Here is a 21,935-nt window from a genome sequence, read left to right on the forward strand (position 1 = left end):
TTTTTTTTTTTTTTTTTGGGAAACAATGACTTTTTGTTCTGTCTGAATTTAGGAGTAGAAATTCACTCGTCATCCAGTCTTTTACGTCTTAAAGGTATGCTTGAAGTATGGCTAACTGGTTTGTTTCATCAGGTCTCAGAGATAGATTTACTGCTGCAACACTTTGAAAGCTGATATGAGCTCCATGATGACAAAATTTATGGCAATGAAGCAATAATTGAAGAAAAAGAAAAACCTCTTTATTAACAAAAGTAAATCCAATTATATAATGTCTGAAAATTTGTATAAACACGTAACATCAAATCAGTGACTCCAATCATTCTAATAGTTATGAAAAATGTTACCAAACTGAAATAATTACTAGATATGTCAACAAAGAGAAGTCACTGCAATTGTAAATTGTAAATAATGTTTGTAATAATGTTTATCTGAATGTCTTTATAGTTTATTTATATTCAGTTTATATTATAGCTTGTTTTTGTCACTTGTCTCTTCTGTTTTTCTTATTTAAGTGAAGCTATGAAGCACATTTGGTGTCAAATTCCTTGCATTTCCAATTATACTGGTTCTGATTTTGCTTTTCATACAACTATACCACATCCCAAAAGGTTTTCAGTTGCTGAGTTTTTATGGACCACAACAAAATAATGACAGAAAAGTAAAACTTTGGCATTGAAAAACAGACATTGACTGAAAATCAGGAGATTGCCAGTGAAAAAAATAACTTCGGCATTGAAAAAAAAAAAAAACTTAGATCAACAAAAACTGAGAAGATTGTATTATTTTCATCATCATTATTATTATTCATTATATTCAGTTTTAATACTTTTTCCAGTGATAAGTAATCTGGAATATTAGAGCCATACAGAAAATACCCATAACCAATTGATTATTTATCTGGGGTCTTTGTTGTCAGTTACAACATTTCAGTTTAGACAATATTTACTTTTCTAAATTTTAAGAAATAGTATGTGCTTTATCTACACCCTTAACTATTTTAATTTGTATATGGGTTTTGTTGAAGGAAACATAGGTATGTTAAAGAAGAGTCATAAGTGACAAACAGCTCTAAGTCACACTGCCCTTGTGCCCTATAAAAACAACCATTTATGACAGCATTTATCCTGCTGCAGCACGCATCAGTAATATGAACCCTACCATTGCCTCCCTCCATTTTTGTGAAGTTGAGCCACCTAGAGGTGGAGGTCACAAAAAAAAAAAAAAAAAAAAAAAATACAAACCTTGTCTCATAAGCAATAATAACAGTGTCAAAGTTCATTACTGGGACAATATCAAATTAGTTTCTAAACGTTTGTGTTTTTTTAATGCTTTCTATGTAAAACAGGAGGTGGATTAATTCATTATCTTCTAAATTACTTAAATTAAATGAATTATTGATGCTTGTGCTTATCAGTTTATTGTTTATGCAGATGGGTATATTAAATCAAGATGAACTGAGTCATCTAGGTGATTTCTGTGTTGGATCATTCATGGGAATCTTTGGTATATGATGGAAGGTACATCTCCCCACGTACCTAGTGTAGAATAAAAGTTATTAATGTGCATTAACCCCTAAATAAGACAGCATGCAGGAGTTTCTTCTAGTTTTTCCTGTTAAGCACCTCTGAAATATTCATATATGCATAACTTTAGCTTGGTTAGCATGGTGGCTTAGTGGTTAGCACTGTTGCCTCACAGCAAGAAGGGCCTGGGTTCACAACCTGTCAGGGACCTTTCTGTGTGGAGTTTGCATGTTCTCCCTGTGCTTGCATGGGTTTTCTCCAGATACTCCAGTTTCCTCCCACAGTCCAAAAACAATGTATATTTTGTTTTCCCAGCTATGAAAAGAAAGACTTAATTTAGTATTTAGAAATGAAGACTCAAAAGCATTTTAATTTAAACCAATTTTAGTTTAATTGCCCTCCTCCCTTCAAATAATAAAAAAGAGAGAAAGGAAACCAAAAAAAGACTCTTTAATAATCTAGTCATCATTATTATGACATAATTTCTCTCCATCATAACAGATACAGCCATCTGAATGCCATTTCCCTCATGTCAGTTATTAATATTAATGCTATATTACAACAGATCATCTCTTGTGCTTCTTCTAAAACACTGCAATGATATTATTTACTGTAATCCTCTGAGACACCAGGCCCTCAGTACAAACCCACTACATCATTCACATCCTAGCTTGATAAGTTGACAACAAAAGCTTGTCATGCACGATCTCCGTGTTTTTCCATTTGACTCAAAGCCAATTAAAGCCAATCAAGATGCTGTGTATGTGTGTGTGTGTCTGTGTGGTGAGTAGAAGGCAACACTGAACTAAAACACAAGTGATTCAGCATGATGTGAGCAGAATGACAGGACATCAAAAGGCCAACATCTGACTAATTCTCGCTGCATAACACGACTTCTGGTGAATAAAGTCTAGTAAGTTCCCACCTTTATAAAGAGTTGAAACGTATTTATTAATTATTAATTATTGTTTAGTGATCAGAGAAGTCATGTCTGGCTTGTTTCTATCTGTAATAATGCAGTTATAAATAAAGAACTTAAGTTCTGACATTTTTGGCCAGTGTTTTTTTTTTTGGGGCCCAAGGGGTAAGAGGTGAAAGGAGGACTGTGATCAAATGCAATGCTAATTCATATTGCTAGGAAAGGATAAGCACTGACACTAGTCACTGAGTGGAGATTTACACATCACTACACTGTAACAGGTCCAACACAAACAGGCTCCTTTGTAGTGATGAATCATTATTAAACATGAACGGCACTAAGTTCATGTTGCTCAGCGAACTGACCAAACACACAAGCTGTTTACATTAGAGCGCTGATCTCCGACGTGACAGCTGTCAAAATGTTGATTTTAAATGACAGTTCACAATTATTGCTATCTGTTTGACAGGCTAAGACATTCCTCAAGTTTTAATGGTGTTTTTGTAAATCACATCAGTACAACACAAAATGAGTAAACATTTTAGAAGCTGGATACCCATGGTGTCGCTTCTCTTTGTTTTCTGCCTCGGATCAACCCGTCTAATACACTATTTATTAACCATGAATAACACCTTATTACATCATATTAACCCTTTAGAAAGCTGCTGGGCTCTGTAGCTAACTTAGACTAAAAAAAAAACTAACATCAATCTCAAGCAACAAGCCTTTTCTTCTGAAATTTTTTGTTTCTCTCTTTGTTCCTTTCAAAACGACCCGTCGACCGCAGCAAGTATATCGGTGAGCCAAAACATTTCCATTAGCCGCCTAAAGTATATAATCTCTGGTGGCTCTTTGCTGCTGAACATTCTCTGGCACCAAAGAAATGACCCATTTTACATCTCTGCTTCTCGTGGGGCTCTGAAATTATTACCACTGTTTTTCCAGATATTTTCACTGCGGTTTGTCCTTGTTTGCACAACATTGGAGCTGTAGTTGTTAAATGCAAGAATACATTTTTATTATTCACACACTCAAGATAAGCTCTGAAGATCAAGAACACACTGAGAACAGGAAAGGTGGCCAAACATTTTTTACCTTAAAATGTTGCCACTGAAAACACATTTAAAAACAAGTGTGGTATTTTTTATCTTGTTGCCCATCATTTCTGTCAATAATAGCTGATTTACGGAGCTCACTCAAACAAAATGAATGGTCAGGCAACCAGTTGACAAGACAAACACGGACACACCTGCACCCAAATGTCTGTTATTACCATGCCATTGATTGTAGGTGAAAATGATAACAGATGACAAAAGTAAACTTAAAAGCAGGTTACAAATAACAAAGTCAAAATAACTATAAAACTTTGCTTTACTGACGACCACAGTCATGAAGGTCTGTGGGAGCCCTGGTAACAGAGCAGACTGGTCACTGGTTTGCTTTTGCTGCTGGTTCATACTTCAGAGACAGATTGCAGCTGGGGCAGATTCTCACTGAGGCCTGGCCAGCAGTCTGCTGCTCTCTTAAATAATCCAGCAGCTAAAAAGGAGCAAATTATTCTCTTGATGATTCTCTGGAAAACAATCTTTGACATGCAGTGTCATTAAATACAGTGCTGACTGAACCTCTGTGTTGCAGATCTCTACTTTTGTCATTATGACATATTGCCATCCCTTTAATCACAATCACTCACTGCTTCAGCACAACTACTATACAAGTTTCATCATCTTTTTGCAGTGGAACTGAATGACTTATCTTAAGGAGCAATTTGACTTCCCTTTCACAGTTCCCATGGATTATTTGTAGGGAGAGAAAAAAAGTATATAACAGTATGACATTTTATAGGCTGCTACTAATTTGTATTCAGTTCAGCATCTTCGAGATACAGCTTGTCTCACTGATGACAGGAATCTCATGATATTTTGAAAGACGTAATATGCTAAATGTCTTAAATCAGAAGACATAAGAAGATACCTTACAATATTGGCACTTCAGTTTGAAGACACTCTTCCTGACATAGCAATACAGATTCCCCACCAATTCTCCCAGGTTTTAAAGTGTGAGGATACTTTACGACTTCATGATGCTACTGGGACGCTACAGTGTTGAACTGTAGAACTGTGTCATACCTAGTGACAATACTGACGTGCTCTGAAGACACTAAGAAGAGGAGCAAATATGAAACATAATTAGTCTAATTATGAAGTGTAATACAAATTTAGAAAGGTTTGGTTACGTGGTCTTTAACAGTTACCTATGGAACTGTTGAAGTGATTCAATTGACGGGCAAACTTTATACTTTTACTCCATTAAACTTTGAAGACCACATGTATTCTCACAAATGGTGTGAACTTCTAGAAATCTATATTCACCTATATTCTATATTCACTCTGATATGGTTTAGGTTAAATGAGCAGGTATGGAGAGGAGGGGGAGTTATACACAGGAGGTGAGGACAGAGCAAGAGGTGATGAAGCTTGTGGAGTGACATAAGACTTGAAGGGGAGAATATAAAGTGAAAGCTAAGAAGATACCTGGTGTTTAGTTGCATGGGTTTGAACTGTTCTGGGAATGACACAGACAATGAAGTATCACTGTCTCAAATCAGTAAAGGACAAGTTTTTCTAACTCCACCTATGTCAATATTTCACTGCACATGAAAAACATAAGAACAAAACACCACACTTCGTCAGTGAGGATTTACATTTGTTGATACACAGGCCTGGCTCTTTTGCATTTGCTGGAAACAGACCAATTCCTCCAGAGTAAGAGAAATACTGTATTTTACTTCTGGGATGGAGTTGCTACTATACTTACTAAAAAGATGGGCAATCTAGGATGTCTAATCTGTCCTCGTCTTTGTCTGTAAAAGATTTTAATGTAGGACTAGCATGCACTTTGCAAAGTATGAAAGTTTAGAAGGTGTAATTTGAATGGGTCATTTCCAAACCTGCTGCTAGGGTTGCTTGTTAGGCTCCTGCCCAGGGCCTGTGTAGTCCTGGCACCAGACTGATATGTGGCTTAACAGATTTGATTTCTCTCTTGAACAAAATGGAAAACAGCTGACCTGTCTTTGTGCATCAAACAGATACTGACTGTAACCACAGTACTGTGCTATTGTCAGTTTGATACCAAACTGTTAATATCTGTGGTATAATCACCCAGTCACACCTGATCTGACCATCAATTTCAATTCTGGAGAATTTTGTCCTACAATTTTACACCAATGAATCATAGCATTTTAGCTTGACGGAGCTGACACAGCTTCAGTTTTACTGAAGTTCCTCTATTGAGTATAACCTGCTTTCATAGTGGACGTGATATATGGACATATGGCATGTGGATATTTGTTAAACACATCTTTTGAACAGTGTTAACTAATCACTATTTTTCCAAACTTCAACTACATACCTCCCACTGCCACCATCTGGTGTGAGTGGCCCTTTAAGGTGAAGGAGAGGTAAGCATATTTTGGTGCTAACCTCTGTCCATGTTAAATTCAAAGAAAACAAGCAAAGCAGTGCCATTGTTACAAGGGTCTTTGGTTAAAGCAAGTAAATTGTTGAGTGGTGTCTGGAATTACTGGTGCTTCTTCTGGCAAGTATAACAATCTAGGATGTCTAGGATCATAAAAATGCACCTGCCCCACCTAAGTTTAAGTAGGTTGGGTGTCTTGAAGAGCTGATACACCAGGCAGCTGCTGCTGAGAATATGGTTTCCATAACCCTTCGACCGCCAGGGGTCTGTGTGTACCTAAAACCGCCAATGGGGTAAAATTTACCTATGCACCTGACTTTTGCATTGATCATGCAAAAAATATGTTATGTGACGGTATTATGGCATTGTATTCACACGGATATGAATAGAGTAAGGAGATGAGCATGTATGATAATTAAGTGTGTTTTGGTCTTCTTGTTTTATAGGTGATTTAAGCAACTTATGACACATTGCTTAAATTAATCAAAGACAACGCTGAACAGTTCCCTAAATAGACAATAATGAACAGTGGTAGAAAAGAACAGCCGCCACACTTTGGGGTGATTATATTTTGACCTGTTTTGCAATGACAAAGTCAGTGGCACAGCTTCAGTTTATACATTTTTATATTATTCTGATTTATATATTATGTTTATAAATTCAATTATAAATCAACACAGAGACTTCAGATAATCAAAAAAAAAAAAAAAAAAAGGCCAGAATATCATAGATTGTAATTGCAGTTGCATTCAGAATTATTGATAATAGAGACGATGGGTTAACTATTTTAAATAGCAGCACAGTAACAAACAACAGACTGGCCATGGCAAAACAAAATGAAATAATATACTAATTAAATTTTTGACTGACTAATTCACACATTGGAAATTTGTAACTGGGTTAAATTATCTTTAGACATATCATTATTTACATGTTGCACATACATGCTTAGAGCAAATATTCACCTTGGCCGTGCAATTTCCACAGATGCCATTACTCATTTGAGTCAATCACTCTTGCTGTGTTTATCCATAAGATCAATATTAATGATTTTCTGACCAATTTCTCTCAGCATACTGCCATCTGTAAATGACAGGCGGTTTCTAGCAACACAGAATGCTAAAACGGGAGCTGCAGTAATGAATAGTGTAAAAATAGTGTAAGCTGTTATTTAACGTGGTAAATTTGAGCCAGGTATAAACGCCTCTGCCTCTCTTTAATCCGATTTTATCTTTATTTTTAACAACTGGAGATGCTGCATAACACAATTTTTGGAAAAGTCAAAGACCCAGGGGCTTGAACATCATCTTGAAACGTAGTGATATACAACCGAAAACAGTTATAAGTAAATTTGACCCATGTGGCGGTTCTAGAGTTAAAATCCTGAATCTTAAACAAACTTAATATAAGAGCCATAGCATATGTGGCATCCATTATTTTTTCATTTTAATTACAATTTATGAGCCCTAGTGTGAAGAAACAATTTCTATTACAAGCCGTTTCCTCACTGCAGACAGTGCTCAAGAATAAAAATGTGGAGCAGACAGATACTTAGACACTGAATGTAGTGTTACAAAGACATATTTCTGTTATGTATTTATCATAAGGGGGAGTGCACTTGTGTGTTTATTAGGACTTTCTGATTGCCAAATAGCAATACATACATAACACACTTGAAAGGGAAGAGGAGGAAAGAGTGACAAAACTGAGCATATTATGGGCCATATTATGGTGTGTTAATGTTTAAACAACGCAACAACCTGAGACTAGTGTAGGGAGTTGATGGGTCATAAGGTTGATGGAGAAAGGGAAAAGGAAAGATTGAAAGACAGAAAGATCAACAGACTGGTATTTAGAGAAGCATATAATAGTGCAACAAAGATAAGTAAAGCGAGATACCTCTTGAATCTGGGAGCAGGGGTCAAAGGAAGGGTGTAAAAGGTAAAGAGACGAGGAGGACAAGTTATTATGGTGAGAGTGAGTTCAGGAAAGGAGGGAAAACATTGGAACAGCGAATAAGGGAAGAATTGAGACAGATGCAGTGGTGCTTTCAGGAGTACGGCTGTGGAACCCCATATCCTGGTCGGCAGATGGGTCTCCCTGTTGGTGACTGAGAATTGGAATAGACAGGCCCTGCTGGGTAGCTGTAGCCACCGTAGCTGTAGGAGGCCGGGTAGGATGCAGGGCTGCTCTGGCGGTGACTGGGGGTGTACTGGCCAAATGCTGAGCTTGCATACGGGGCAGGAAAAGAGGGCTGGGTTGGATAAGGGCAGGCTGCTGAAGCTGGAGGCCCGAAAGCTGGCCTGGGGCTAGAGAAGCTCCCTGTTGGGGTAAAAGGTGAGCCAGAACCTTGGTATGGAGGGAACAGTGATGGGGGGTTGGCTGGCCCAGAGCCTGCTGCTGCCGCTGCAGGGGGAGGATTTGGTGGGGAGACAGGATAGGGACTGTAGGGGAGGCCGGATGAACTTCCTGCAGATGAGGAGGCTGACTGAGAAGCGTTTTGGTAACTGGAGGATGGAGGTTTGGAGTTCGGCTGCTGCGGATTTGTTGTTGATGCTGTTGTTGTCGGATTCCATGGTGAGGACGTGGCAGTGGGCTCCTGGCTGATGCCTGCTGATGACATAATAGAGGTGGGATTGCCCTCACTCCTCTGCCGCAGGATCTCCTGGAGTTTTTCTATCCGCACACGTCTCTTGTGAGCAAGGGAGCGAAGGGAGAGGAAGCGATCGAGAAAGGAGTCCAATGGCAGAGAGCCCTCTAGAAACTCATCAGCTAGAGCCTGCAGACAGACAGACACAGCTGTTAATGATGTTCACTGTATACATACTACTGCAAACATCAAACACCCTCTAAACCAACTGCAAACAGTAACTCTCTCTAACTTCAAACTTCTCAGATGGGCAAGTGAAAATCTAATTCTAAGGGTCTGTGTTGCAGCCCAGTGCCACCAGCTGAGCTGCAGACATTTAAAAGGCGCCCAATGTGGCCATGCAAGAGCTCAAATGAACAGAAAATTTTTTTTTTCACTACAGTAATGGATTCTCCTCAATACACCCTTGGTGAGGATCACTTCCTGCATAGACACAGAACTGAACTACTGAATAGACGGCAAAAAAGCTATTCTGCACTGGGAAAACAAACAGGAAATGAACTGTTGGTTTGTGGATAGTGCAGCAGCTACATGAGAATACAACAGTCAGAGCAGACTATGTCAGAGTGTCAACAGGTGTAAACAAGCAAAATTTAAGACTTTTTAAGATGTTTTAATACTACTACTACTAATACTGGTCGAAGACCAAACGTGTGAACCAAAAGTAAAAATCTACTCTCTTCAAGTAAACACATTGATGTCAGTTTAAAATGAAGGATAAGGTAAAACATTTTTAAAAACACGAAAATATTCTCAAAACATTAATTATTAGCAGACAACAAGCCAGAAATCAAAACTGACTTGAAATTCACAGTTAAATTCTCTGGCTGCAGTACACAGTACATCTGTGTGCAAGTTCTGCAGTTCACTTACAGCCCCATACAGTTCACCTGGGTCACAAGTAGAATATATACACACACTATGTAAAAGAGTTCTTGTTCCATGTTGTAAACACACCGCAATGGGCTAACTGCAAAATGAGGCTTAGCCCATCTAGCTAAATGATGGTGTCTGGAAATCTATTGCTGAGCCATGTGTCACTGAAAACGATGACACAGTAGTTTCTATATTCACACTGGATAGTCCTCTGCCGTTGGATGGAATCTAATTTTTTTTCCAACTTTTTTCATAACTTAAAAAGAGACACTAAGGACTGAAGGCCTGGTTCCCGCAGCAAGCTGAGGTCCCGTAGCTCCTCCACTAGATTATTGTGCAGGATAATCTTCATTGTATTCCTGGAGTGTAACAGTGTCTGCCATAATAGACATGAACATTGTCCATGTGCCGTTACAAGTGGAAGAAAGTGAAAAACAAAGTTGGGCTAAGCCACAAATTTGCACCATATGATCCACAATGGTTGCTGCATGATGCTACTACACTGCCATGTCTCAGTTGCATCAGTGCCACTTTGCACTGGAAGCTCCATCCAGAGTCACTGACCAGCACCTGCCCATTGATAATATTTTACCATAGAATGTATGCCATCTCTTTTCTTTTTCCAAGCAAAGTTTGGAGCCAACGTTAGTTCTCCAACTGGTTTGCTAAAAAAGATGACAGAACAGGAACAAGGAACAGAGAACAAAGGGGCCAAGACTACATGAGACAGGAAGCGAGCAGGCTTGTTCCAGTACTGCAGCTGTTAGGACTTAAAAATGTATTGAATTTTTTCAATTTCTGCATCAAATTATCAGAAAAAAGAGAGTATAAAAAACTACTTTACCACATTACATTTGGCTTATTTTTGCGCTGTATGCCACTCATATTTTTGCCACTTCCAAAGCCTAAACTCACTCAGCATATACTATGAGCGAAGCAAGCCATGTGTGGTCATATTTAAAAATCAACAAGAGTGAAGATGGCAGAAGGAGAGCCCCAGCAGCAGTGTTTGGTCAGCTAAAAAGAAAAAAAAGATTTCATTTTCTGGGAACAGTTTGGATTCAAGGAAATTCAATACGCGCACACAAACACTTCAACGCAACTCATATGTGAGTATGTTATGCTTTAGTTATGCCTGCAATATTGACTGTGCAGTTGATGCTTAGGATAATTAAGCTTCTCATACCTTTAACAGCTGGTGATGTGGCTTTTACTCTAACATTGCCTGAAGTCAGCTTGTACCATCATCACACTATTATTATTAGTAGCATTGTGTTGTTAGTATTGTGAATCTGGTTGGAATCTGATTATAACTACATTAAAACACTGATCTGTCATAATTATTTCCTTCATTTTGTAAGCTTAATTAATACTTAAGATTACCGGTCTGTGGTTAATCATTTTATGAGACTGATAACTTATTAGAGTGCTATTTATTAATGACACTAAATTTATAAGAGTGATATAATAATTCCACAGTGATCAATACTTCATATTTGACAATATGTGTAATATTTAAGATAAAATAAGATATATCGGTGCACAAGAAAATGTATGTATTCTACATTATATGTGTTTATATGGATATTTAACAGTTCAGTACTGACCTCTGACTCTGCCTCCGTTTTACTGCCTTCTGTCTGTAGTCTGGCGAGCAGTGCCTCTGGAGACACCTGACCCATAATACCATCTGAGGAGGAGCACAAGGGTAGGGGAGAGAATAGAAAGAAAAAAGAGCAGATAGATCAAAATGCATCCTAGCAGAGCAAAAGAAAAATCCTCTCTTTTCATGGCATTACAATGTGGGATTACTATGTCTATTTTAAATGACTAAGGAGGGGAAAACAAGCACATTTCCCTGACATTTCATATCCCTGAATGAAGAACAGTGTGTATGTGTCCTTCTCACATTGTTTAACCTGTATCTCAACATATATTCCACTATTTGATAGAAAAATGTTACATTTGTAAAAATATGATCAAGATATATTGATTCAATTGATACTTTTAATTTAGCTTTTACTTGACAAAATATACATAGACGTCAGTGTATGTTTATGCTAGCCAATTAAGAATAGGTCACAATAGGTTTCAATTTCAAACAGGAAAAACTAAATGCATAAGACCTGAAGTTTACTCTTTTCAAGAACAGCAAACAATGGGCACTCATACTGTATCTGTCCGCTGCTTCACCTTTGCACGCAGCGATGAAATGCATTTTTTTTTTTTTAAAGAAATGCTGCAGACTGGTTATTGTGAATCTCAGTTCAGGTCACTTTCATTTGTCTAAATGCCACTTTTAAAACAGCACTGTACAGTTGCATGTCCTTGTAAATATAGCTTCAATTAGTGACTTCCAGCTATTGTTCTCTTAAAGTAGCCACTGACACTAGCACTGTTATCTCAAGTTGATTGCTCCAAGAGCTAAGTGTACTGTGACCAGCATATTTTCCACTGATTGAACAACATGTGGCAGTGAGGTCCGCCTGGTCGGGTTAAATCGAAATGGAAAGCAACGTTTATTCAAACCATATTCCTATCCGTAATAATATTTTAGATATCCATAAAAGCATTTCTCCTTGTCAAGAGTATTACAGTTAGAATGTTCACAACTACATTTTTATTACTACAAATTGTATTTCAAGATACAGTTGCAATAAACAGTAATTGCATGGTTTGTTAGTTAGTGGTTTCCATAATTGGTTAAGATACGTCCTCTGATCTTTTCTAAAGTCACAAATATCACACTAGGGGTGTACTCACACTAGGTGGTCACTTGCATGGTATGCACAGTGTGATCGCTAACCATACACAGAACACCAACACCACGTACTATGCCAGAGCACTTCTCTTCAGATGTATTGTGGTGACATAAGCATGCTCTGGCCTGGATTGTTTCAAGTCCAGTATGAGTGCAGGCCAGCAGGGGTGTGGGAAGACGGAGCAATCATGCTTGGGCACAGTAAGAGGCAACTCTGTCCAGAAGGAGTACTCCCAAAGATTAGTCACACATGGTTTGCCAGTGTTTACTCTAGGATTTTATTTAACAGAGGTGGTTGTGCATACACCTCTGAGCGTGTGATGCTGGATGGCTATTTGGACACAGCAGTAGCACAACAGCTTAAAACAGAATAATTATAGACAGGTTATTCATGTTCACCTTGTCAACATGTGTGTTACTTTGCTAGAAGCATCAACACCTGAAGGACTCTGGAAATATCAAAGAATGATATGTATGGGCCACAAGTCACTTCACATTTAACAAAATTAGGTCTCCTAAAACTTTGGGTTATTTACATCTACATGGATACATACATGGATCTCTGAGTAGCATGAATATGATTTGTCCATAATTGAGATGGATTTAGCTGGACACTACATTTGTTCAAAAAATAACACCACCACTTTATGGAGATTATTACCATCTTTTTCTCACATTGAAGACTTGATGAATTCATATATATTATCATATATAAGTGGTTCTAAATGTTATGGATGTGACTGAAGTAATCAGGAACAGGCAAAAGGCGCCATGGAGAAATGATGACTCGGTCAGGGCACAGAAAAAGGAGTGCCTGAAGACCTGACGAAAATGGCGTAAATCAAAGCTCCAAGTTCATTCATTCATCAACTAACGTGTCCCGTTTGCTGCAGTGAATAGATTAACAAACCCTCTGTCTCCATTGCCATCAGAACTAATTTCAACATATAATTGCAATGAGTTTGCATTAATTTTTAATAGTTTAACCCTCCGGGGTCGATGAACGCGTCAGCGCGTTTTGTGGCATCTTCTCCTGATAATGCCAAAAAGAACTTGAACTACTCTGTCAGTTGTGCTCGTTATCGATATTATTGTTGCCCAGTTTGTGCTGATTATAGTGTTATCAGACTTTAGCCATTAATATGTTTAAAAGCAACTGAAAAAGGGCATGTCAAAACTTGCCCAGGGGCCCAAAACACCCTTAGACCCCAGAGGAGTAAGGTTCAGGTTATTAATCATACAATAAACTGCACAAGACAGACAACAACGCTGCAGCCATCCAGGAGACACTTGTTAGAACTGACACATTTTATACCCGTCGATGACAAAACAGTTGAAGAGACCATCTCCAGTCTGAGTTCATCCACCTGCTGCCTCGATGTTTTACCCACTAGATTTCTGAAATCAGTACTAAACAGTTTGTTACCACAACTCACTCTATTAGTTAATGACTCATTAATTGCTATCATCAAGCCTCTTTTAAAGAAGAGCAGTCGTGATGCCACAGTACGGAACAACTATCGATTTTCAGGTTTTAGGTTTTAGGCCCCATCACAGCACTGCACTGATCAAGGTGACAAATGACATTCATCTGAACACTGATGCTGGCAGAGTCTGTCTTAGTACTGTTAGATCTCAGTGCTGCTTTTGATACAGTGGACCATGTGATCCTCCTACAAAAGTTAGAGGACTTTCTCCAGACAAGACAGGAATAACCATCTTTGGACCACAGAAACAAAGAGAAAGTGTCGGCAGTCTCTGCTGATCCCTGCTCCTGTCCTGGTCCTGGTCCTGACTTCTCCAATTAGAGCCGTCAAAGACACCGTCTTAGTTCGTAGTCTCCTCAGTGGGTCGATAGCCACTGCATCAAAACGGTTTTATTGTGTTTCACTAAAACACTCGTGTTTCTGTACTAACATAATGCTGTTAGTTACTGGAAAGACAATCAGAACTCATGAGTCACTGGCTAAAGGTCTGAGGACATCAGCACATTTATTCCTCTACCCACTGACCCACCCCCCTCTCATACCTCTCAGGGAGCAGTGTTGTCTGTAGGTTTCACGGACGGCCTCTAGCTGAGAATACCTCTCCACAAGCAACTCCTTCTGTGACTCTAGACGAGGCTTTATGTCAAGGTTTTGCTCAGCCAGGCTGCGATTTGATGCCAAAGCCATTTCTCTCTCCAGCTGGATGTTCTGGATCTGAAGTGGAGAAATACAAACATCAGACAATGACAGTAAATTGAACTCTGGAGCTTCTTCATTTTTCATTATTCAACAATAGTTTATATGAGACATGCCATTTAGCTCCCTGGGTGCTAACCATTTAATTTTTTTTTTTTTATTTTGACCCCCATTACCCAGAGCAAAGCGGCTGCTATTCTTCCTGGGGTTCATCTAAAAATTCATAAAAATTACAGGTCAATAAAAATAGACAATAGTTACAATACAAAAAAGACATAAAACACAAGCTTAAAGTTCACACAAGCAATTCCACTAAAAAAAGAATTATAGTGGTTAACCATGGAGTCTCTGTACAGCATCAAGTATTGTCTTTGTTGATACCAGTATGCTGTATATGGTACATATTCTAACAACTCCTGCCTTGACCGGATTAAAAAAAATCCGTAAAACACACCAAGACCTGCTGATACAGAACTCAACAGAAGTGTGTTGTCAAGTAGTCATGATAGATTAAATCTTCCAGTGCTGGGCAGTATACCGGTTCAAACCAAATACCATTGTTTATTTTTGTTGTGATGTGAATTTTAAACATACCTCACTACTGGTATATGCCGCTTACACAGGGATCGGAACACCTCGGCGTGACACTGTTTGAGAGGGGGCCCTTTTCACTGTTGCACTGCTAAACACGCACGGTGAGGTCATAGCTGGTATGTATGACAGTGAAGATGGAGAGAACAGATGAGAAAACGGCGAGATGAGAAGACGAGAAAAGTCCCAAAACTGACAACTTGTGCCAAAAAGAGGAGCTGTGTCTGTTGTTTGGAGGTGCATTGGGTTAAAAAAAAAAAAAATCCAACGTCAACCAAACAACAATTTTTTGCAAATGTCAGGCTAAAGTTGTTCCAGGAGGCAGAAACACAAGCAATTGTGTTAAACTGTGAGAAAGGTTATTCACAACTGGAAAACCGTCACCAATCTTCCCAGGACTGAAAGTCCCAGCAAGGTCAGACCACACAATGCTCAAAAAAAAAAAAAATTGCAAAAACTTCTAGAATCACATCTAGGACTCTACAGGCCACAGCATGTTAAAGTCCATGAGAGTGCAGTTAGAAAAAGACTGCATGGTTTGTTTGGAATGACAGAGAGGAAAGCCTCTTCTCTCTAAAAAGAACATGGCATCACAGCTTAGATTTGAAAAGAAAATCAAACACAGTTCATCAACACCTCATACCGTTTTCATTATTTTTTTTCCAAGTGCTTGCTCATAAGGGATTTGTTGGGTTTCTATGTAAACAGAACAGAATAGAATACTTTTGTTTGTACAATAGTACAACAAAATTAAGAGTCTCTCATTTAAAAGAAAGTGAATGCAAATATACTAAAATAAAAATAAAGAGAATTCAAATAACTATATATGTATATATACACAAATACACACCACGAGTCAAAGGTTTGGACATACATTACCACTGAACTGAATGAAAATGTCCAAATTTTTGACTGGTACTGTATACATATACATACATACACTGACACACATGAAACTTATATTTGTACTGAGTGATTATTGTATCTAAGTGATTATACCTCCTGTCAGAGGGGTAGCTGTGGCTCAGGAGGTGGAGCATGTTGAGCATGAACCAGAGGGTTTGTGGTTAGATCCTTGGCTTCACTTGTCCAAGGTTGAAGTGGCAAGACACTGAATGCAAGTTGCCCCTGGTGACTATTCCACTGATGTAGGAGTCTTAGCGATTGTGTGAAGCGCTATACAAGTATAAAATGATTTATCACCTCCATGATGGCATGTGGGTAGAAATTTGGAGGTGTGTGTCTTGAGGGACCAATATTGTCTTCCACGGTGAAGAAGTGGTCCTTTATTATTCTGGGCCTTCATATGCATCTGGTGCTGCAGCTGTGCACCAATGATTTTTTTTTGTGCTGCGTTGATTACCACAAGCAACCAGCGTACCACACCAGAATGCCATGGCTTTTCCTCAGCATCCTCAGAAAGTACAGCCACTGCTGTGCCTTCTTCACTAGGGATGTTTACAGTGAGGTCCTAGATGTGTGTACTGAGAAATTTAAACATCTGTAGGTTAATGATAAGCTCCTTCGTTTTTGAGGGGTTGAGTGTAAAGATGTTACTGATGCACTATTCCAAAAGTTGAGAGTGACTTTTTGTGGCCAAGTATGGTGACCCATATTCAAAATTTGTGCTCTGCATTTAACCCATCCCAAACTGCACACACACAGCAGTGAACACACACACGGAGCAGTGGTTAGCCATTGCTGTGGCGCCCGGGGAGCAGTTGGGGGTCTCAAGGGTCTCACCTCAGTCATGGTATTTAAGGTGGACAGGGCTGGCTATTCACTCCACCTCACTGACAATTCCTGACTCGAACCCGCAACTTTCGGATTACAAGTCCGACTCCCTATCCATTAGGCCACGATGGAACGAGAGTCAGACTTGAGGAGTAATAGTTCCCCAGTCTCACAGTCCGTGTGTGGTCTGTTAGAAAGCCTTGGGGCATTTTGGTGATCATTCTGCTGGGGGTGATAGTGGAAAGAAAGAAATTGTAAAGTCCAGAAACATATGCTCCTGAGTTCTCCAAATGATTCAGCAGAGTGTGAAGAGCCGCGTTAATAGGATTATCAGTTGAACTGTTAGTTCTGTATGCAAACTGATGTTTATCCAGGGTGGGAGGGAGAGCTGATTTGATGTGTCTGAGTGCCAGCCTCTCAAAACACTTCAAGACAGTGGAGGTGAAAGCCACAGGTCTGTAATTAATAAGGTTACAGATAGCTGTTCTCTTGGAGATAGGCACAATAGTGGCCAACTTAAGGCAGTTGGGGACAGAGCACACTGACACAAAGAGATCAAAGATGTTACAAAGAACTATCAAGTCCAGTATCTACAAAAGAGATGCACTGTACTAGAGAGCCTGGACTGCCCACCATCATCCTCAAACACCAGATCACAGAGCAACAAAACAGAAGAACATGTTTGCACACCGATCATAGTGCAAAATACAGTGAAACACAACTTAATCATAATCGTTTCTGAGACCTGGCTCCTCTCTAGGATTCTGGACCAAGCTATCGCACTAGCAGACCACACAGCACACCAGGCCAACAGGAACAGCATCTCAGGTAAGAGCAAAGATTTGGGGGGTGGGGGGTGGGGGATCATCTACTCTAAGAACTATTCTTCCTACATTTTGTCAGTATATTATATATATATGTATATATGACACAGTATATATGTTTTGGATCATGTCTACAGCAACGTAAAGGATGGAAACAAAGCTACAACCCTCACCCATCTGGGTCAGTCTGATCATCTATCCTTCTTACCCCTGCATACAAACCTCTCACCAGGGAAAACAAAATCATCTTTTTTTACAGTAAAAACTTGGCCCGAGGGGGCTTCCACCCAATTTACAGACCTTTTTGAACACATGCACTGGGATTTATTTGCACAGTAAAAAATAGAAGACACATTTACTGTCTTGTTCTATGTAAAGTCAAACATATAGTGTGCTGGTGCATGGACAATAATTTAATGCTCACTGTCCACAAAACTAAATAAATGACTGTTGAACTCAGAAGGTCACAATGTTAAACACGCACCCCTCAATATCACTGGCTTTGCAGTGGAGAGAGTAGTGAACATCAGGCTGCCTGGAGTGCAGATCTCAGAGTACAATTAAAAAAAAAAGAAAAAAAAGAAAAAGAAACTGAAAAAAAAAAACTGCAATTTTCAGGAATCAACTAAGAGACTAATAAAGATAACTCAAGGTTTCTTGTCAAAATTAACACTTCAAATCATAAAAGGACAAAAAGCAGGAATGCCTACTAAGTTCAACATTTAGCCAATGGCAAATGACTAACATGAACTCAACTCATTACTTTTACTTCTCATTAGTTATTACTTTCGCTACAAGACTAATTGAAATACCCTTTGTAGATTAATAAAGTTTATCTCATCTTATATATTTAGTGATAAACTCCCTCCTTTTGTTATAAATTTTACTTTAAAATCAGAGTGACTCATGGAAAGTCTGGACAAGCATCTTGTAAAAATATCTAATGCTCTTTGTTATTTGACAGTGTATTTAGGGCTCCAACCACCAATCGATAAAATCAATAAAATACAATCATTAAAACAGTCAGCAACAAACGGATTTATCGATTAGTTGGATCCAGTGATGTAGCTGTTTGTGTTGGCCCATGATGACACTGTGAGCAGCTGCAGAGAGGAAAATGGCAGAAGTGGAGAAGAGTGAGAAGTCATGTTTTCCACAACTAAACAATTTTTAGTGTTATGTGGATAGCCCTTGTGACTCGTTGTTTTACTTTTTCTGTAATGTGGTTAGAATAGTCGGCCAGTAAACATGTTTATATTTCCCCATATATTTGCCATTTTTGCCACTGTCTGCCCCCACCGCGCGCGCACACACACGCACACACACGCGTGCGCGCGCGCACACACACACACACACACACACACACACACACACACACACACACACACACAGCTGCTCTGGAAACTGACACAGGTCGGAGTCGGTGTGGATTAAATGTTTCAGTTTTCAAAATGAGAATCCCATCCAGAAACAGTGTGGTGGTGTTGTTTTAACCAATGCAGCCACAGCGACAGAATCCAACAGAGCTCACACAAGGGCTGGACTGCCGCATAGATTCAGGCTGGAAATTTGACTCCAACACAGGCCACTCTATAAATGTGAACAATATAAGCAGGTGGACCATTCGTAAAGCACTATGGTTATGTGCCTTACAGAGAGACACCGTGATTCTTTTTTGGCACTGCAGCGAAACTGAAAATCATTCTTCATGTGAAGATTCTGAGAGGCCGTCAACTTGTCAAGCTGCTGTATTATGGCCTGCAGGCCAATGAGAAATGTCCTGATGCCACTGGCTCACACCACAACACTACCCAGTCTTTTTACAGGCGAGCTCTTAAGAGCAAAGTCCAGTTAATATCCATGTTCTTTGGACAACTGCGTTTTTACATGCAGCTCAACAGGATAATGTCTAGAAATGTTCATGTGCATGTCTGAAAGCATGTCATTACATGAGGGTTAATGCCCACTTTTGCTTTCAGTGTGAAATTCTAGTAAACGCATGCTTTTTTTAAGGTAACAAAATTTAAATTCTGTTTAAATGTCATTACACATAAAAATTATGTTTTTTTTATTATTACATGTGCAGCAAACTTAAGTTTCTCTACATTTTGTAAAAATCAGATTAATCAAAAACATAATCAACCAATTAATCAATTATTTTAAAAATAGTTGTTGTTAGCAGCCCTAATTCTATTCTAAATTTTTGCCTGTGAGGAGCAAAGACATTTCTAAAAGTAATTACGCAGATATGGCATCTCAGTATTTCCAGTGAGCTGACTGGTCTGCAGCCACACTGTCGTCAGGTTTTGATCTAATCACCTGAAATTAACCTGCACCAGAGCAGCATCAGCAAATAAACAAATAGGTTGCAGTTTTAAACAAGAAGCCAACAGTGTATTCGACAGTATGGCAATTTGATTAGTGTGATTTCACCTACACTGAAAGGCTCAACCTATCTGCAAAGGTTCAGGACTTCTAAATCAAATTCCTGAGTGCTCAGTTAACATTTCCACCTGAGAGCTCAACCCTTCAGAAGGCCAAAGGCAAAATGGAAGTCAAACAGAAACTGAACCATTATTTTTACCTCATCAGACTCCAGAGCCATACTATCCACCCTCTCTGCGTTATCCAGGAGCTCTTGTAGCTCTGATTGGCTTAAGTCCTGGAGCTTCTCCATTTGATTTGCCAGGATACCTGCCCATCAAAAAGAAACGAGGAAATAGGTTAAAACAAGGTTTGCAAACAAAGTGGACAGTCACACGCCTAACTGCTGTTTTTTCAATGTTGCTAACCCTGAGCAGATGAATATTAACCATGATAATCGCTTACCAAGTCATTGTTGACAACTCAAGACAAAAATGTCAATGTCACCTATAGCTGCTCCACTCCATAAAATAATCTAGATGCAGGTGCAATATAATAAATCTCTTATGTTTTACAAACATAGTAACATAAAGGTAGTAACGTTACCACAACGCAGTAGTTTGTGGACAGTTGGCTAATAGATAGTTAGCATACCAGAGGAATACTATTGACATACTATAGAAGTAACTGGAGGTAAGTGACTGTAGGCCACAGAGTAGTACCAGCTGTTCGTCCGAGCATTGGGAAAGGCGAAGGAAGAAAAATACCCAAAATGAGCTTGTACTTACACGACGCTAGCAAATCGAACTCAATCTGATAATGAGCGCTGGTGACATCCAACACCACCTCTCCTCGGGATCTCCCACCTGCCCTCAACCTCAACCCAGCTCAACGAAAACCCGCTGACTTTCTCAACGCACTTGGTCCGGTAAGCTAGCTACCCGACGACGCCCGGTCTTAGCTGACGGTTCCGCTTTGTGCGATCTGATCTCCACGGTCGCTATGATAGCAATGTCAGGCACTCAGCCGACGTCAACTTCGACGGATTTCACGACCATAAACGGCACCCAGAATGACGCCTCTGAGTCCGGACGACCACTGCCACACGAGTCGCTATTCCAGTAATGTTCACTTTCATAAACACACGGCTCCAGTCGACAAAATGTGCTAGAAAACGACAAAATATTCGCCAAAAATAAGAAAGTTTCACTCCTCACTGTCAGAAACCGCCGCCATTTTAAGAACCATCCACCTTCTGTGGCTTTGGGGGGTGCTCCGGCAAAACAACAATATTCTAAAACAGTAGCTACTGACTAACTGAGCCGACCTTGATTTGTAGTTATAAACATTTTAAATACATACTACTTGCCTACATACACAAGTGTAGTTATTTAAAATTAGTGTTTTCCTTCTGGAATCCCCTATATGGCAAGGTAATGGTAGGGTCCAGTGCTCAGCTGATGAAAGGGAAACCCCTACAGTATACCACGGTTACAGTTCGCTGCTGTCAGTGTACCTTAAACACCTATGTTTACCTGCCACTGTACCTTAAACACCTATGTTCACCTGCCACTGTACCTTAAACACCTATGTTCACCTGTTACTGCACCTTAAACACCTACCTTCACTGGCCACTGTACCTTAAAAACCTATGTTTACCTGCCACTGCATCTTAAACACCTATGTTCACCTGCCACTGTACCTTAAAAACCTATGTTCACCTGCCACTGTACCTTAAACACCTATGTTCACCTGCCACTGTACCTTAAACACCTATGTTCACCTGCCACTGTACCTTAAAAACCTATGTTTACCTGCCACTGTATCTTAAACACCTATGTTCACCTGCCACTGTACCTTAAACACCTATGTTCACCGGCCACTGTACCTTAAACACCTATGTTCACCTGCCACTGTACCTTAAAAACCTATGTTTACCTGCCACTGTATCTTAAACACCTATGTTCACCTGCCACTGTATCTTAAACACCTATGTTCACCTGCCACTGTACCTTAAAAACCTATGTTCACCT

General features: G+C 39.4%; 1 protein-coding gene across 2 annotated transcripts; it reads right to left on the reverse strand.

Moving 5' to 3' along the window:
* Positions 1 to 1,889: 1,889 nt before the first annotated feature.
* On the reverse strand, positions 1,890 to 21,145 carry vps37c (VPS37C subunit of ESCRT-I). 2 transcript variants are annotated; one of them, XM_026303898.1, is made up of 5 exons: positions 20,691 to 21,145; positions 20,123 to 20,232; positions 14,236 to 14,407; positions 11,053 to 11,135; positions 1,890 to 8,698 (listed from the first exon to the last, which is right to left on the reverse strand). In XM_026303898.1, exons 2-5 carry the CDS (start codon positions 20,213 to 20,215, stop codon positions 7,970 to 7,972), a joined length of 1,077 nt encoding a protein of 358 aa, XP_026159683.1. In that variant the 5' UTR covers positions 20,216 to 20,232; positions 20,691 to 21,145; the 3' UTR covers positions 1,890 to 7,969. The 2 variants fall into 2 exon arrangements, with proteins under 2 accessions (XP_026159683.1, XP_026159682.1); XM_026303897.1 differs by having other exon boundaries at positions 21,120 to 21,140.
* Between the last annotated feature and the right edge of the window lie 790 nt (positions 21,146 to 21,935).

This window comes from Mastacembelus armatus, chromosome 1, assembly GCF_900324485.2.
Source record: "Mastacembelus armatus chromosome 1, fMasArm1.2, whole genome shotgun sequence".
Taxonomy (NCBI): Eukaryota; Metazoa; Chordata; class Actinopteri; order Synbranchiformes; family Mastacembelidae; genus Mastacembelus; species Mastacembelus armatus.

What these genes read in the sequence shown, in the direction of transcription:
- vps37c (XM_026303897.1), bottom strand. An exon ending in TGGCTCTGGAGTCTGATGAG is followed by an intron (nt 14,408 to 20,122) that starts GTAAAAATAATG and finishes TCTCCACTTCAG; the next exon opens with ATCCAGAACATCCAGCTGGA. An exon ending in AAACGGAGGCAGAGTCAGAG is followed by an intron (nt 8,699 to 11,052) that starts GTCAGTACTGAA and finishes GTCTGTCTGCAG; the next exon opens with GCTCTAGCTGATGAGTTTCT.